The following is a 19215-nucleotide window of genomic DNA, read 5'->3' as shown; positions in this document are numbered from 1 at the left end:
GTAACTATTTTGCTCAAGCCGGGCGCGGTGGCTCACGCCTATAATCCCAGCACTTTGGGAGGCCGAGGTGGGTGGATCACGAGGTCAAGAGATCGAGACCATCCTGGTCAACATGGTGAAACCCCGTCTCTACTGAAAATACAAAAATTAGCTGGGCATGGTGGCGCATGCCTATAGTCCCAGCTACTCGGGAGGCTGAGGCAGGAGAATTGCTTGAACCCAGGAGGCGGAGGTTGCGGTGAGCCGAGATCACGCCATTGCACTCCAGCCTGGGTAAGAAGAGCGAAACTCCATCTCAAAAAAAGAAAAAAAAAAAGAGATTGTGTCTATTTTGTTAATTCCAAGCTCAGCCTTCAAAGAAAGTAAGTGGCATTTACTAATTGTATAAATTTTCCAATAATGTTACATCTGATTTAATCTCATATTTCTCTGATTTCTATAACGTTTTTTGTCCTTATATTTAACACATTCGTTTGGCCCTATAGTATATTGAACTACTATTTTTCCTGCTCCATATGTCAATATATTTAATAACTAGCATTTATAGGGTTTATATTTTTCCAAATTCTTCCAAATATTTATTGATTTTACTCTTCACAGCATAAATATAAAGTGCATGGGACAGCTGTGAAATGCGTAGGACAAGTGTGATTTCTTTACTTATTCTAGAAATAAAATTAAGTCTCAGATGTGACATATTTGTGACTAGAAGCAAACAGTTTTGACTTGAATTTTATGTTCTTTTCATTTATCAATGCTTATCAAGTCAGCATGAGTTTCTTTGGTTTCTAAATCTACTTGCAGATGATTGTTTCACTTTTCTCTATGATCAGCATTCTGCTGCATTTTCAACGATTTCAGAGGCTTATCCCTAAGCCACTGTGGAAAATTCCTCCCATCAGTAGAGCACTTCACACACCAAGGCTCCCAAGCACTCTTGACCCTTCACAGTAACTTTGTAAGAAAGGCAATTATGTGTATTCTAGAACCAAAAGATTAAGTAGAGCAAAGAGAAAATATGCAATATATTAGCAAAACAATAGGTTGTTTTAGTACTCGATGTCCTCGGTACAAAACTCGAGCTTTTTCCAACATACTACCAGAAAAAGAAAAGTCTGATTTTACACATGTTCTACCTCTCCCAACACAGCTCTGGGAGTTGAGGCAGAAGCTGGGGGATGGCGAGGCGGTTGGGGAAGGTTCTGTTTTTAAAGTCACCATTAAATTCATAAGCATTTTGAAAATGCAAATTATCAGCAATACAAATCCTAAGGTAGATCTTTTCTTATCTAGTCCTTACTTGACTGTGTGCTAAATATTTCTTTGGCGAATCATCAGCAGTAGAGTATAAATGTCAGAATCTCTACTTGGGGTATATTCTAAATGGGTGCATGATTGTGTGTGTGTGTGTGTGTGTGTGTGTGTGTGTGTGTATGTGTGTCTGTGTATGTGTGTGTTGTGAGGGTATTATGTCCCACCCTACCTCACCTATCTCTGAAGTTGTCCCTAAATCCATCTGTGTTAAATTTAATTTGGAATATTAATCCACTGACCAAAATATTTATATATATATGCACTTCCCAAAGAGAAATGGTAATATGGAAAAGATATGTAATTTTATCCCAACGATCCTTTCTTTTTGTAGTGACAGTTAGATACGAGGAGAAGAGCGTAAAACCATCTAGAAGAGTTTCCTACCTTGTGTATTTTATCAGGCTCCAAAGTGAATTCACTGTCACGATTAAGTTCTTCTGAAAGAAAATCTTCACAATATTGCTGGAAGCATACTTTGTTCACCACTCAAAAGAAACAGACATTGGTTTAGTATGAAAAACATTAAACACTGATTTAGTATGAGAGTCTGGATTCTTACTTTGATCACTGCTAGCTTAGTGACATTGGGAAAGCTGCTGCACCTTCTGGTTTTGAGTTTCCCAGATGGGAAGTAGGAAAAAGGTTCCCGAGTTTATGCAAGCTTTCATATTCTATGGCTCTAGAGTTTTGTGACATGAATTATGAAGTGAGTCCATACCCAATGTGATCAGCTCCCACTGCCCACTAAATTACAATGGGTTGGAGCCTTCTTTTCTACTGATTTAGAGGTATTGTTTGGTTATTATAAGTACTGGAGATTCCTTAGCTCTAGACATTTGGTTTTGGTTAGGAGATCCCAAGGGATTCCTCTCTCTGTCATCAGACTGCAGATAACTTCCTCACCCAACTTTGTAATTTGCTCTCATTAATTACAATGCTTTGTGTAACATGTAACTTGTAAAACTCTTCTGGGAGTCTCTTGAGATTTTAAACTTGCGGAGTTTATATCCTGCCCATAAACAATGCTTTCTGCTACTTTATAAGTTTTGTTTTGGCAGGGAGGGTGAATAAAATTTGCAACCCTAAATGCTTATTCAATTCACTCTCTGACTGACAAAAATTGTCTCCTAGATCAGACTTTAGTCACATGCCTCTAAGCTCTCTTCTCAACTGGACTTCAAATTCAGGGTTCAGTGTGCATCCTTGTTGAATCTGTACCACCGAATTGTAGCAAGAACCTTGCTAAGTGAGTTTGGAGAGAATCCCCTATCCTTGATACTCACTAACTCTCAATATCTAATCAAATTCCTCATCTTCTACCATCCTTTGGGTATTAGCTAATCATCCTGGCCTGTCTTCAGCAAGAGTCCTGTTAGATCAGTTCAGTGTGAATTCCCCTTCACTCCTGATGTGGACTCCCATTCACTGACTCTACTACCCATCCTTTGGCTATGGATCCCCACTTTTCCACGCTGTATTCAAAATTGAGTCCAGTATTAAATGGAGGTCTGTTTCTCTCTATTGTAATAGTTCCTGAACAAAGTATATTTTGCTATCTTAACTACTGCATAGCTCTGGATTTCACTGACACCACTCACCACAAATATACTCATTATTTCCCTTTAATCACTGACTCCCTTTCTGGGTAGTTAAGAAAGACCTACAGTGTATTAAAAACTGCTCCAAGCATTGAATGAGAACTCAGAAAAATACAAGAAATGATATCTTCTTACGAGGGGTTTATACTTCTATGGAGGAAAGAAGGTCATGCCTATGAAAAGTGAATTGTAGGACGCAGCACTGTAGTAAGCTGAGAACTGCAACAATGATTAGATGAAGTAAGATAAAAAACAACTGGACCAGGTTGTCAGAAAGAGGTATAGAGTAGGGGTGTTGGAAAGACTTCTAAAAATAAGCAGTAAGTCAGTGGTGCTTGCTCATGGCTGTAATCCCAGTGACTCAAGAGGCTGGGGGAGAGGTAGGACTGCCTTAGGGCAGGAGTTTGAGACAAGCCTGGACAACATAGTGAGATCCCATCTCTAAAAATAAATAAAATAATAAACAAATACATAAATAAATAAAATAGAGTGAAATCTGAGTTTCTGTTGTACTATAGGTTGTACTATCTTGTGGCATTTCGGTACAAATATATCATTAGATGGAAAATAAGTATCTGAAAAGATTCACCTGTGTCATTTATTAGAAAACAAAAATTAAAAACACAATATGATTCTACTACGTAAGTGTTCAAATACTTAAAATTAAGAAAAATATATTGACCATACCAGTGTTGGTGAGGATTTGAAAGAACTGCAACTCATACACTGTTCTTAGAGATGTGTAAGTAATAAAATAGTCTCGAATTTTGAAAAATAATTTGTCAATCTCTTAAAAAGTTCAATCTATTCAGGTTCCCAGGCAAGATGATACATATTCACTATTTTTCCACCTTTCTTCTCTAAATACAACCAAATAACCTGGAAAGAATTAAACAGATCATTATAAAATGACTCTGAAAGGTAAAAAAGAAAGAGAAGGTGGCCTGACCACAGGACTTGGAGACCACCACCATGGTAAGCTCCCTAGGATTTATGTTACCTCCCATAGATCCCAGACTGGGATGTGAAAAACCTTGAACTGTCAACAGGCATAGACAAAAATGAAGAAAGCAAAAGTAAAATTCATTGTCTTTGGTCAAGGGAAAAGGAAAAGAAAGCCAAACAGAGACGTAATAGGGAGACTCATCACCAATGGCAAAGAGAACTCTAACCTGTTCATAACTGCAATACTAAGGAAGCTTGAATCCTAATTCAATCCCTATCTCTCACCAGCCATTAAGACCTCATCTGCCCATAGTGACATGGCCAGCAGAGCCTAGAAGAGTAACCCATCCTCTGCCTCACACAACCTGACAGCAGCAGGATGATCACTGCCAGAAAAACCTGGGAAGCTCAGTTTGTCTCTTGGTCCAGTGCTGATTTGATAGGTGGTGAGCTCTTTGGCCCCAGAGTCTATGTCAAGAAGGCCCAGGATCGTTGCCAGAAACCTACTCACTAAGCCTAACTATGGAGACCTTAACATAATATTAAACATGCCAAGATTCAATTGAAAATCACCCTTGATACCAAGAACCAAGAAAATCTCAATTAAGTGAGAAAAGACAACCGATGCCAGTGCCAAGTGAACCAGACAGTAGAACTGAAAATGATTTTAAAGTAGCCTCCATAAAATTGATTCAATGAGCAATTGCAGATTTCCTTGAAACATATAAAAAATAAAAAGTACAAAAGCAGTAACAAAATGGGAATTACAGAAATGAAAAATACAATAAGTAATAGCTCAAGTTATTTCAGATCTGCTTGGGAAGTTCCCTTTATATTGGGGACTGCTAAATATTTACATATGGAGATAAATACCTAAATATTATGCATATTACTATTTTAAAGTATTCCTGTTAGCTCATTTAAAAAATGTATTCAACAGAATTTAAATGCAACAGTAATTTTCTATTTTACATCTTTCATCAAAAACATATCTTATTTTTCTTTCGGAACATTTCTAATACACACACACACACACACACACACACAAAGTGTGTTTTTATTATGTGCTATATAAAGCACATAATAAATAAGTTTTTATTATGTGCTATATAAAAGAGAAATTGTTAAGTGTGACAGTTAAAATTTTAAGGTAAAATTATTCCTAAATAAAAACACTGCTTTAAAATTACCTCATATATTCATAGCTAGTATTTATTTTTGTAAAAACAAAACAGATCAGAATCAGTTTTATTTTTACAGATAGAAACACTAGAAACTCTTATTTACAGTAGTATGAAAAAAGTCATTAAAGGAACTTTAATTAATTTTTTAATAGTAATGCTACTCAATTCTTTGAATTCCATCCAAGTTATGTAACATTCATAGGTTAATAATCTATCACTAAAAGTTAAATTCAATAATATAATTAGAGGATAATTTTATCAGTTACTTTTTCTGTGTTCCCCAAGTAATAAGGACTCTACTTAACCCGTAGAAAAGGGTATTCACTGTTTATCATTAACATTCCATTTTTTTCAGTTTCTGACTAATTCATCATAAGTTTTTCAGTTATTATCAAATGACTGTTAAGTACGATTGTTTAGCTCTTTTTTCTAAACACTTTGCTTAATGTTTTATGTTCAGAAGCTTGGGAGAAATGAAAATACTGTTGATTTCAGTCAGCTTGGTCCATAGATTTTTTTTGTTGTTAAAATTCTTTTAGCCTATAATATGCATTAGCTATTTATGTACTCTTCTAGTCACCTGACTTTGGAAAGGTTAAAGACATAGATTTCACTCATTCAATTTAGTAAACGCTTTATGATAAAACTTAAGTGACAGCAAGGACTTCCGCTTCCAGGTAGGGTCTTTGTGACCCAAAGAAAATATAGTGTAGGTATCCTGAATTTTCCTGTTGCCTCATAGATCTCAGTCTTTGAGGTGGTAAAGTCAGCAACCCACATACACAAATGAGCATAGTTTGTTTGTCTGTTTTTGTTTTTCAAACCTAAGAAAAGCCTGCTTTCCAGTGCCAAAGACCAGGAGGGGACACCCTATTAAGACATAACATTCTTAAAGAGTAACTGCTAACTACAGCTAAATACCACTGAAAGTACCATAACCCTATGTTACAAAAAGCCAAGTGGGGAGTCTAGACTTCCACCTTCATGAGGCTGTAACAAGGTCCCTCAATGTCCTTGCTGGGTGGTGGTGTCAGAGAAGGCTTAGCAGGAAGCTAGGGTCTCTGCTATCTCTGCTGACTGATAACAAGCTCCTTCTTCCCCGCCCTCCCATCTCCCCCAGAGGTGTCTGTGAAGATCATGTAGGAAACTGGAATTTCCATCCTCACTTGGAAAAAGAAGTAAGGCACCCCATGGTATCAAAGACACTGCAGAGTCAGGATTTTCACCACTTCCTCAGTGATACAGGGGAGGCTAAAGGAGCCCCAAAGAGGCACTCCTTCAGAATGATCAAGGTAGCGTAAGCAAAAGAGAGTAGGGAGCTGGAAATCCCACCCAGCCCAGCAGTAAGGAGGATGCTCTCACCATCCCTGAAGTCAATGGAGGCTGAGTGGAGAATCTGGACTTCTAGCCTAATTTAGTAGTAAATGTCAGCACTCCCACTTTCCCCTGTTGGAGTGGTGTTAGAAGCAGCCAGGTAAAACAGAAGGTTTAAATGAGATCCAAAGTCATAATATGATACCTAAAATACTCAGGTTCCACTAGAAAATACCTCATCACGCTAAGAACCAAGAAAATTTCCATTTACTTTTTCTTTCCAGTTTTTTTTGTTGTTGTTGTCATTGAGCAAATAGTAGACAGGATAAAACCAAATAATTCCATACCAAGACACATCATAGTCGAACTTCCAAAAAACTAAAGCCAATAATATCTTAAAACTAGCAAGAAAAAGTGACATTTTACCTATAGGAAAAACATGTTTATCAAAGAAGTGAACATTTTTGGCAGTTGCCGAGTGATGTGTGTTTTCAGTATTCCACTAAAGCATGAGCCCTTAACAAAAAAACGAATTAGCAGTTTAGCTAACAGCTCCAGCTTAATATCATTTAATTGTCTGAATATCAGATACAAATGATCTAACTCTGACAATCATCTCACTTCAAGCTTTTAGCATCAAAGAGAATACCAACTCATAGGTAAGACACAATTGAGGTATAGTTATAATACAGTTTACCTGCCTCAGAGAACATGTCTTTTTTAGGAACTAACATATGTAGTATTTTATTTAATTCAAACACAAACTCACATATTTACATATAATGGAAGTGTTAGGTTTATGACAGTCATAAAAACAGAGTTGAGTCATCCAACAGTGAACATCACATTTCATTTAGAAAAGCATCATAAACCAAGGTAATTTTACAATGTATATTTTCTCTAAACTCCAAATATTTATTAATTCTCTCTTCAATGAAGAGAATTAAAATGTCAAAACAGAACAGATGCTTGCAACTTTACAGAGAAAACAGAATGCTTATACATTGCTGGTGGGAATATAAATTAGTTCAGGTGCTGTGGAAAGCGGTCTGGAGATTTCTCAAAGACCTAGAGGCAGAAATTTGATGCAGCAATCCTATTACTGGGTATATACCCAATGAAATATAAATAATTCTACCACAGAGACACAGCATACGTATTTTAATTACCGTACTCTTCACAATACAAAAGACATGGAATCAACCCAGATGCTCATCAATGGTAGAGTGGCTAGGGAAAATGTGGTACATGTATACCATGGAATACTACCCAGCCATAAAGAACGAAATCATGTCCTTTGTAGCAATGTGGATGGAGCTGTAGGCCATTATTCTAAGCAAATTAACACAGTAACAGAAAACCAAATACTGAATGTTCTCATTTGTAAGTGGGCGCTAAACATTAAATACACATAGAACCAAAGAAGGGAAGAATAGACACCATGGCCTAATTGAGAGTCAAAGGTGGGAGGAAAGTGAGGATTGGAAAATTATCTACTATTATGCTGATTAACTAGGTTACAAAATTATCTGTATATCAGTGCCCTGTGAAATGCAATTGACTCATGTAAAACACTTGCACATGTACCCCTTGAACCTAATAAAAGTTGGACTATAAACAAACAGCAAAAAACCCTAATAAAATAGTGGTAATACCACAAGCTGACAAGGTTGTGGAGACAGGATCTCTCATAAACCGCTGGTGAGAAGGCAAAACGGTACAGCTACTTTGGAAAATCGTCAGTTTCCTTTAAAACAAAACGCATACTTACCATATCACCTTATAATTACTTTGGGCATTTCTCTCAGAGTGATCTTAATTTCCTTGTAATAGCATATATCTGTTCAAAAATTATGACAAAGTGTTAGATTTACATATTTGGGACTAAGACATTGCAACTCTTCTACATTTAACTGGAAAGACTTCAATGTTAAGTTTAAGTAGGGTATGTTAAAAATACATGCTGTAATTCCTAGACCAACAACTAAAACACCACTGCAAGAAAATAGTTATAAAATCAATTTTTATCTTTTTCCAACGTCTAACTCATCTTTTGGACCTTCCTAACCCCAAAGAAGTGTCCTGAGAATAATACGGTAAATAAAAGAAAGGCTTCTTAAGTATACTTGTCACTGTATCACCAATTGGCTATGTTATCTTAGGTAAGTTATTTAATATTTTTCATGCCTCAGTGTTCTTATCAGAAAAATAGGAATAATAGTAATAATCCTTAAATATTGTATTAAATTTATATAATGAAATTAGTTGATATCTGATGTTGAATACATGTTATCAATTACCATTGTTGTTTCTATTGAATCAGTGAATGAGTGAAGAGGCAGGTTGAAGGTGCAAATATTTACACCATTAGTATATCAGAGAAACATGCATTTTAAGAGTGACAAGTCAGATTAACCTAGTTCTAGGTGAACTTTTGGGACATTTTAAGGTTTCAAAACAATCTGAAGGTGGAAAATATGTTACATGTCTGGGTGCAGATATTGCAGCATTGTGGAAACAAAGGAAGAGAATGAAAATAAGGTAAAGTTGCTTTTAAAAATGATGCACGTGAGAAAAAATGGAGTAGACAAATGAGGATACAGGAAGAAACTGACTCTGAAAGAGATCAGGATTTTCTTCAGAATGACTTTGAAACCAAACACATATCCACAGTAGTTATATCAAGCTCTTGAGACAACAGTGGAGGAACAACTGAATTCTTGTTTATTTTTAAATTATACATCTTATGGTGTAAATTTATTAGCATAAATCCTTAGTTCTGCAATGTGATTAGGCTCAGTTGCACTTCTATAAAGTGTGACTATTAACACTACCTCACTACATGTTGTAAATTTTAAGAGATTTTGTGAAAAAAATTAATCTACTATTTAGCACATGATACCATATCAATTATTTGAATCATGATCCTAGTATCTCTTGTTCACATTCCCCTCTCTGCTTTCCCCAAAAGGATATTCCCAACTAATGACAAAAAAAAACACAATTAGATGTGTTTCCTGAGACAGCACCCACTGGGACTAGAGAATCCTCTGAGAGAGAAGCTGTTTGGATGGAAGAAGATATGATTTACCACCTGGAGCTAGGGGTGTGGAAGAAGGTTTCTTGGTGTCATTTGGAGACATCACACTGCTCAGAATAGGAGATTCCAAAATGCATCTCAAGTCTTTCTCCTGTGGGGCTAGCCTGCTGTGAGGCAGTCTAGTGTATGGGAGCTAAAAGGCAGGACTTGCTCTCTGAGCCTCTTCAGGTGAGTGGAGAACCCTCCCTTGACTGATCTGTTATGCTTTGGTTTACAGTAGAGTTTTTGGAGGCAGCAGTACCTGATTTTTGGGCTGAGAGATGCCTGCTGCACAACCTGCCTTGAGCCCTGACTTTTTCTTCAGTGCTCAATATAGATTCACAGGTAAAAGGAGCCTGCCCTACTCTGCCCAAGGAATTTGGAATGGTATAATAGCTTGGAAGAGGGGTTGTATAGATACAGTGATTATTGTTTAGCAAGCTATTTCTTATTCTATATTCATATTAGTGAGTGCCTCATAGTCTTTAAAGAGGTTCATTATTGTATGGGGAAAATAATGATAGATGAAGACTCACCATGCTTGCTTTCTAATCCTGGTTCTGTGTGACTTCAAGAAAGTCACTTCACCTCTCTTGGTCTTTGTTATCTGATCTATAAAACAAAATCCATCAAGATCAAGTCTCCCTACCTCCCCCTCAAGTTCTAACAGGCAATATGGGTGTGTCCACATGTGTATTCTTATGTGACAGTATATGTACAAAGATGATATAAATGTCTATGTGGTGTATCTATAAATTTGCATGCTATCTAAATATATACATATTTGTAATGTATGTGCATGCCTGATACATTTGTGAATATGGCCATTAATAGTAAATGTATAATATGTGGTTTCAAATGTGTAAAATATGCATAATTATGTGTGAATGCTATAAAGCATACATGCATCTGCATATATGTAGTCATATGTATGTGTGCAAGTATGTGCAGATGAATGTGTGATTATCTGTGTACATGTATATGCACATGCAGTCATGTGAGAATGGATCCATGCATTTGTGTCTAATTTAACAAATATCTTTTTGAAGTTTGAGTAGAGTCTAAATCAGAACTTCCTTTTTAAGTTACAACAGGATCAAGAAAAAAAGAATCCATATCATCCCACCTTTAAAGAATCTAGTCACCTACTGGCAAGGCAGAAAAAATCAACAAATCTATCAGGGATATCTCTCAGAATGGGGCAGACCAATGTAACCTCCTGGAGTGATTTTGTCTTCCTGGGCTTCTCCAGTTTTGGGAGGTTGCAACTCCCGCTCTTTGCCTTGTTCCTCTCTCTGTATCTCGTCACCCTGACCAGCAATGTCTTCATTATCATAGTCATCAGGCTGGATAGCCATCTGCACACACCCATGTACCTCTTCCTTTCCTTCCTATCTTTCTCCGAGACCTGCTACACTTTGGGCATCATCCCTAGGATGCTCTCCGGCCTGGCTATGGGGGACCAGGCTATCTCCTATGTGGGCTGTGCCGCCCAGATGTTCTTCTCTGCCTCGTGGGCCTGTACTAACTGCTTCCTTCTGGCTGCCATGGGCTTTGACAGATATGTAGCCATCTGTGCCCCACTGTACTATGCCAGCCGCATGACTCCCACCCACTGTGCCCAGCTAGTTGGCACCTCCTTCCTGACTGGATACTTCTTTGGACTGGGAATGACACTGGTTATTTTCCACCTCTCATTCTGCAGCTCCCATGAGATCCAGCACTTTTTTTGTGATACGCCACCAGTGCTGAGCCTAGCCTGTGGGGATACAGGCCTGAGTGAGCTGGGAATCCTCATCCTTAGTCTTCTGGTTCTCTTGGTCTCCTTCTTCTTCATCACCATCTCCTACGCCTACATCTTGGTGGCAATACTGAATATCCCCTCTGCTGAGGGGCAGAAGAAGGCCTTCTCCACTTGTGCCTCACACCTCACAGTGGTCATTATTCACTATGGCTGTGCCTCCTTCATGTACTTGAGGCCCAAAGCCAGCTACTCTCTTGAGAGAGACCAGCTTATTGCCGTGACCTATACTGTTGTGACCCCTCTCCTCAACCCCGTTGTTTATAGTCTAAGGAATAGGGCTGTACAGACAGCTCTGAGGAATGTTTTCAGAGGGAGATTGCTGGGTAAAGGATGAAGGTTACCCCAATAGGACACTTTCTTCTGAAGAAATCAAGCCAAAGGGTCAGGTATTCAAGGCCTCAGGCCGAAGCTCTCTTACCACCAATCCTCTGGAAGAGCCTTATCCTGCCTGCTGCCCTTCCTTCCGGGCTTCCTGCTCTGCTCACTGCAAGCAAGTCAAAATGAGCCTCAAATGTGAATTTTAACTTTCGGCTTCCTAGATGTCACCCCTAGTTACTGAAACCCATTAAGCATTAAACATTTAGTTAAGTTAATTAAGTATTTTTTAATTGAGCTGAACAAAATGAGGGAAGTTTGGAGTGTTCAAGGCAGGGCTGCCAGGAGCCTATCAGGGATACTGTAGAGATTTCTAAAATCATTACATAATTAGACTATTTGATCTGTAATGTTCTTCCAAGACTTGAAACCTGGTGAATATCAGCTTGACAGGTTAGGTTAATGCTTTGTTAAATGAATAGGTGGATTATTCTTACTCCTACTGGGTGTCTTTTTATGTTTTTATATTTTTAAAATTTCAACTTTTATTTTATATACAGTGGAGTACATGTGCTTATAGGTTCATCATTGTGCTGTTAACAGTAACAAAGACACGAAATCATATTTTTATATAGTTGTCCCACTATCTCTGACTCTATCACTTTACCCTTTTTGTTTTAATTGATTTTCCAAGCTGGGTAGTACATCTTTCAGAAAATATATTTATTTCCTATTTTTTTTGATAATTTTTAATGCTCTCTGGTAGCTTCAGAATCTTGCATGTCAGAGACCTACCTCATTTGGGTCATTCACTAAACTAGATACTGTCCTTTTGAATTTATTGCAGAACTATTTGTTCTGCCTATTTTACTTTCTACAAACAGTGTGTTCTACATAGTGGCAGACATTATTAGAGAAAGTGTAGTGAACTCACAAGACTGTCAGGCGGGGGTTTGAATGGAAGCTCTTCAACTTATCAGCTGTGTAACTCTAGGTAAGCTCTTTAACATTTTTCAGCTTCAAAGTTCTTATCTGTAAATGGCTGTAACTTCAGTTTTGTGTTGGTGACTAAACAGGATCATGAATACAAAGAACTTAGCACATCCCTTGGATCATAGTGATCTTCCAAGAAGTTCCAGTTGCTATTACTAAAATGTGTAAAGGAAAAAGATACTGGGTTTTAGTTTAGGGAGAGTCTACTCTAGGTGGAGGATCAGAGAAGACTTCATGTTTTAAAGAGTACTTGAACTTGTTCCTAAAGGATGAGTGAGCTTTGACTGCACTGACTGGAGAGAAAGTACATTCTCAGAAGAGAGAACATAACAGCCAAAGGCTTGATGGTAAGACAATATAGGCCTGTTTTAGAGTGTGTGGGTTGTTCAGAGGGGCTGGAAATGCCTCACAAATAATGCAGAGAAGTTAGTCTGAGTCAAGACTTAACTTGTTGAAAGAATTTGAATGCCTTGCTTCAGACATGGTCCTTTTGTCCATAGGAGATAAGGCATAGTAAAACTGTGAGCAGAGAGTGGCATCTGGGAAGGGATTTAGGAAGATTAATCCAGCAGCAGAGGGGATGATAGATTTCAGCAGAGAGAAACCAGAGGCAAGGTGATCAGCAAGAAACCCATTGCTATCAGCTTAAAGAAAGGCAGAAAGGCTTCAATATGGTTAGTCACACCAGAGACAGAAGGAAACCACAAACATATGATTTTGAGAAGGTAGGATTCACAGGGTTTGGCAGTGAGATAGAAGTGAGGCATGGCTTGAGAGACAAGGGAAGAATTTAGGTTGAGAAGGTGTTTTTCAGATAGAAATCCACATTTTTCCATTGTCTCAGGAAAGAAACCTCCTCTAATAGAAATAAGATGAAAACGAAATTTGAGAGGAAGGAAGCTACATCTCAGAGAAGAGAACCAGGGCAAAGAGAAGAAGGTGAATTATCCAGACAGCCCAAAGGGCCTCATCAGGGGAGAAAGACCATCTGTTCTAGGGTTCTTTTCACTATAGGGAAAAGTAATCCCTCATTGCACTGAGGCCACGTGAGCAAATTCATTTCACCAATTCATTCAGTACACTCAGCATAACATTGGATAAACGCACACTGACCAATGGTTGGTAAAGATGTTTCAAGAATTGCTAAGCAATACTTAAAGTCCAACTTCCACACATAGTAGTCTTAAGTATGGAAGGGTATAAAATCAGTTCGAGGGATTTTTTTCAAATAGGTGTTTCTGGGATCTATCTCTACAGACCTTGAAATAATTGATCTGGGATAGGGACAACATAAACAGTCTTCAAAATCTTGTTTGGTGAATCAAATTTTCTCCCTTATGTGACTATGTGCTTAACAAGGGCAAAGTCTTATTCCAGGTACACATGAACAGTAAAACAGAAGTCCTTCTGCTATGAACATGACCACATATGCCCAACTCATGGTCCTTTGAAAGAGCCAATTAATACCAGAAACTCTGTAGTCAGACTTGTTAGGTTTTAAATCTAGTCCTGACAAAATCAGAAGATAATTAGAAAGATGAGGCAAGGATTTCAGTTTAAAGTTGGTAGAAGGTCAAGAAAAGATAAGTATTAATTAGGAGGCACTTAACTCTGAGAGGAAGATGGAAATTTGATGCAAATTCTAATTATCATAATATTATATATATCAAACATTAATAACCCCTATTAAATTATTTATGCAGATTGCAATATTATTACTATTTTTTACTTGAGAGCACAGCTGGACAGATCTGATTTCAGAAAAAGCTATATACAGTTATGACAGTTTCATCTGATGTTATTTTTATTTTGGTTTTCTAGCCTTTATATTAACCAATCTCTTTTTGGTTAGCTTTTAAGGTGAAGCTAATTACTCGTTGTCGTTAAGAGCATGATTTGACCCACTAAATGACTAATAATCCGATTTAGGCTTTGAAAAATTTTGGCAGGCTTAGCATTGGGGGAATGAAACCATATCCACCTTTGCTTATGATTATTTTCAGCACAAATAGTTTTAGACTATCCGTATGTGGTAAGCGTGATATTAAACAATACTAATTTTTGATGGTCTATATCTTTTCTAACTGTGCTATTTTTGATAACTCGTAATAAGACAATTTAGACATTTCTGAACATTAATTTTGAAAATATTTTCTGCTTGTTATATTCCATAATATTTGACTATTTAAGAAAAGAATCACTAAAATACCTGTATGTTGTTAGCATTAATGATAACTTTTTAACTTTAAGCAATTTTTAAAAAGGCTCCTGTGACAGCATTTATCCTGGACAGATTAATTTCTATGCGGAGGAAGGGACTGGTACTTAAGATGGTAATCAAGTGGTAACATTAATGAATTGGTGAGTGGGAACTATTTGTGCAGAATGCTAGGAGTTTTATAACAGCAAGTAAGTGATCTAAGATTTCTCACCAGCAAATGACACCACTACCTTTTATAAATCAATTCAGAATGTCAGCATGTAAATCTGTTCAGAGTAAACCGGGCCTGAAAGTTTCTGAAGATAGCATCACCTCTTCCTTTTTAAATTAATTCTTTAATTTTAAAAATAATTATATTAACTATTACTTTAACAGGATATGGAAGTATTATTTTTATTATGTTAAAACTTAAGAGAAAATACAGGAGCCTGGAGGACACTAGAAAGCCCTGCTTTGCTGGAATTTTTTCATTCTGAGAATAACAACATATACTATAATTTTGAAGTATGGAAAAAATAAGTTAAGAATAAAGCAGGTGTTATGCTGATCTGGGTGTTGTTTTATTGTACAAACTAAAATACTGATGTTCCGCAGAATATCAAATACCTTCATTTTCAAATTTAAAATGGAATATATTCCAAAGTTTAAAAAATAATTTGCAAATTGCCTTTGATCTTATTTATCTACTCTACCATGGTCTTTCTTTACGGTACAATTAGCTGCCCATCCTTATATGGGTACATTTCCCAGAAATACAGAAGTTCAACATTTTACTTAACTTTTCCCAAAAAATATTTTTAAAAAGAAGTACTTTATTCTATAATCAGAACAAAAGATAATGATATGCAAAACAGAACAAATAAAAATAGAAACCTTGACACCCCTCAGCAGTGACTAGTTGCATACAAAATAGCTTCCACTCCTCCAACTCTATTCACCTTTCTATCTCCCACCCTTGAGATTATTTAAGATCATGCAATAAGTGTAACACACACACACACACGCACACACAGCCATCTTTATCTTCCACATTTGCCTGTACTCTTCACCTCCCAGTAAATTTCTCATGACACTAAGATTTTCTTGATGCACGAGGAGCTGCTTATTAGTTGCCAAAGTAGGAGTTGGTGAAGCCAACGTAGTCGTAGCCAGAGAGATGGCTTCGACCCCGTGGGTCCATATATTGCTGCATATGTGAGGCACAGAATGACACTTGCTCTGGGGTAAGGGCCTGGAAAGCATTAAAAGAGAAAAATACAGTTATAAGTATTTGAAATAGCTGGTTCCTTGGGGCTTCCTGTATTATGCCCTAAATGCAGGGGAGTGAGAATCTCTGGGAAAAGCAAGCCCTGTTTCTATTACACACAATTTTTTTCTCATAAATTTATAATTTCTAATGAGTAACTTAATTTTTAAACTCAGCCTTTTCTTGAAAAAGAGAGCTTACTCACTTTGACTATTCTATGACTCCCATTCCCTAAGGTTGTTTTATTAAACAGAAGGGATAAGAAACAGCCTTAAAAACTGAGTTGCAGATTTTGAATTGACTTTCAGATTCAATAAAGAATCATAGTACGTTTTTGAGTTGGGTCAAGACAAAATGAAGTGGTGACCAAAGCAAATTACAACTTGTGGAAGGGAAGGTCTAAAAAACAAAAAAGTGGGTGGGTTTTTTTCAAAGTAGGCCACCAGGCCTGAGATGACCAAAATTCAGATTAGGATAACAGTATAGTAGTGGAAGTAACCAAAATCGGACCTGCTTCATGTCTTCTTTGGTAATATATGCCTTGCCCTCCGCCAGGGCTTGGAAAGCATTCTCTATTTCATCACTGGACTTGATGTTTTCTGACTCCTTGTCAATCAGGAATGAGGTATAGTCCTCCAGTGAGACATAGCCCTTCCTGTGGGAGAAATGAATCAGGAGCTGTGCCTTCACAAGGCAGAGAAGGAAGGCCCTCCCACCCACCTTTTTAAAATCGTACTCAGTGTCTCAGAAACAGAGGGAAGCCAGATACTCCAAGTGCCTCTTCCAGCTAAGATTTCTGAGATGAAATGGGTTATGCTCTCCATTTTGGCTCCCCTTCATCACCATCTTACAGCCAAATATACACTCTTTACTAAGCTCCAGACTCTGTTTCGACATGGGTCATTCAGCCTGACTCTCAGTGAATTTTGAAATTTCCCATCAGGACCAGTCCTTAGGTGCCTCAAATAATTTCTGGTCTTATTTGGGTTTTAGTATTAGCAAGAATTAGCTCCTAACAGTAACTTGATCTCTCGATGATTCTAACACATTCTCATAAGCACACAACAAACCCAACCCCATGTGTTGGTCTCTGACTCACTTATGTCTCCTTAAGATCTCACATACATGAAGAGATTCTTCTCTCTAGTCTCATTCTCAAAAGCAGCTGAAATTCATAGACTGAACATAAATCATGAATTGGGGAAATTGCAAAGCTAGTCCTTGAGTTCAAGTTAGCACCATTTACTGCTGGGCTAATCTTGAAAGGGCACCAAGAGCTGCCTAATTCACTTACGGTTGTCTATTTCTTTCTATTTTCAGATGAGTTAATTTTATGTTTTACGGATCATTTTATTCTCTTTGATTCTTCCTACAAACCCCAATCCCTGCTGTGGTCCGAACCTTAGTCCTCTTCCTACCTCCCTGGATCCACGGCATCCAGGAACTTCTCAAACTTGGGTTCAGGTTCACCCTCCTCCACCATAGGCAAGTAGTAATTGAGTCCTCTTAGGCAGGACCGGAACTCTTTGTGAGTCAAGCGCCCTGTCAAATTCTCATCAAAGTGTCTAAAGAATAAAAAAAGAAAAAAAATTATCAAGCTCAATAGAACAGAAAGGAATATGTTTTACTGTGTCAGCTGGAGCTTTATTGACCTGTCATAAAGCTGTCAGAGGACTGAACAGAAAGGCTGTTTGTGAGAGATCCAAGATGGCTGAAGAGGAACAGCTCTGGAGTGCAGTTCCCATTGAGAAGAATGCAGAGGGTGAGTGATCACAGCTTTTCCAAATGAGTTTTTACTGCCCACAGACCAGGAGATTCCCAGGCTGAAAAGTGCCACGAGTTTTCAGCACGCTGTTTCAGCTGGCGCTGCCGGTCTCTGCACAAAAACTCACACAAATCCGAGTGGCTGTTTCAACAGGTGCCTGGCATGCCTGGGATACAGAGCCACCCATTCAACTGAAAAAAAGGGGGCTGAAACAGGGATCCAGGTGATCTGGCTCAGTGGGTCCCACCCCCTACAAAGACCAGCAATCTGAAACGCTCTGGATAGAGAGTTTCGCAGCAAGCACAGCAGGACCAGGGCTAGCCCAGTTCAGTGGAGGGGGAAGGGCGTCAGCCATTACCAAGGCAGTCTACCACTACCAAGGCAGTCCACCATTACCGAGGCAGTCTGACATAACCGATGCAGTCTGCCTTTACTGAGGCAGTCTGCCATTACCAAGGCAATCTGCCATTACTGAGGCAGACCACCATTACCAAGGCAGTTCTAACAGGAAGTTCACGCAACAGCTATAACAGCAGCTCAGTAAGGCCTCTGCTGGCAGACTGTGACTAGGCTACCACCTTGCTGGGCAGGGCATCTCTGAAAAAAGGCAACAGCATAACAGGAACTTATAAATAAAGCCCTGCCTTCCCAGGACAGAGCACCTGAGGAAAAAGGCATTTATGAGTTTCCCTGCAGCAGACTAAACGTCCCTGCCCAGAAGCTCTGAATGGAAAAACAGAGCTCCCAGCTCAGCACTTGAGCTCCTATAAGGTACAGACTGTCTCCTCAAGCAGCTCTGAGGAGGTGTATATCCCTGAACCCTGTATATCCAAAGAGATACCTTGTAAAGGAGAGCTCAGGCTGACATCTGGTGGATACACTTCTGGGATGAAGATAACGGAAGAAGAAACTGGTAGCAACCCTTACTGTTCTGCAGCCTCTGTGGGTGAGCCCCAGGCAAGGAGGGTCTGGAGTGGACCTCCAGCAGGCCTACAGCAGAGGGGCCTGGTGGTTAGAAGAAAAACTAAAAAACAGGAAGAAATAACTTCAGCATCAACAAAAAGGATATCCACTCAGAGACCCCCATTTGAAAGTCACCAATGACAAAGACCACAGGTAGATAAATCCATAAAGATAGGAAGAAACCAGTGCAAAAAGGATAAAAACACCAGAAACCAGAATGCCTCTCCTCCTCCAAGGGATTACAACTCCACACCAGGAAGGGAACAAAGCTGGATGGAGAATGAGTCTGATGAATTGACAGAAACAGGCTTCAGAAGGTGGATAATAACAAACATCTCTGAGCTAAAAGAACATGTTCTAACCCAATGCAAAGAAACCTTGAAAACAGGTTAGAAGAAATGCTAACAAGAATAAACAGCTTTGAGAAGAATATAAATGACCTGATGGAGATGAAAAACATGAGAACTTCGTGAA

The 19215-nt window shown here is 38.3% G+C and overlaps 2 protein-coding genes across 6 annotated transcripts in view; one reads left to right on the top strand and one right to left on the bottom strand.

The window, feature by feature from the left end:
- Positions 1 to 24: 24 nt before the first annotated feature.
- Positions 25 to 19215, bottom strand: part of SPTA1 (spectrin alpha, erythrocytic 1) — a 191191-nt gene continuing 172000 nt past the window's right edge. For 4 of the 5 annotated variants that reach the window (XM_074389996.1, XM_074389997.1, XM_074389998.1 and 1 more), the window contains 3 exons: positions 17432 to 17578; positions 16524 to 16668; positions 25 to 15998 (listed from right to left, as the gene is read on the bottom strand). In XM_074389996.1, the coding sequence (XP_074246097.1) occupies positions 15873 to 15998; positions 16524 to 16668; positions 17432 to 17578 (418 nt within the window). In that variant the 3' untranslated portion in view covers positions 25 to 15872. The remainder of the gene's footprint in view (positions 15999 to 16523; positions 16669 to 17431; positions 17579 to 19215) is intronic. The other variant, XR_012515066.1, reaches the window with a different exon arrangement.
- Positions 10631 to 11572, top strand: OR10Z1 (olfactory receptor family 10 subfamily Z member 1). Its single transcript, XM_003937894.1, has one exon. It carries the CDS (start codon positions 10631 to 10633, stop codon positions 11570 to 11572), a length of 942 nt encoding a protein of 313 aa, XP_003937943.1.

Source organism: Saimiri boliviensis, chromosome 19 (assembly GCF_048565385.1).
Source record: "Saimiri boliviensis isolate mSaiBol1 chromosome 19, mSaiBol1.pri, whole genome shotgun sequence".
In the NCBI taxonomy this organism is placed as follows: Eukaryota; Metazoa; Chordata; class Mammalia; order Primates; family Cebidae; genus Saimiri; species Saimiri boliviensis.
This window is presented reverse-complemented; position numbering and strand designations above follow the sequence as displayed.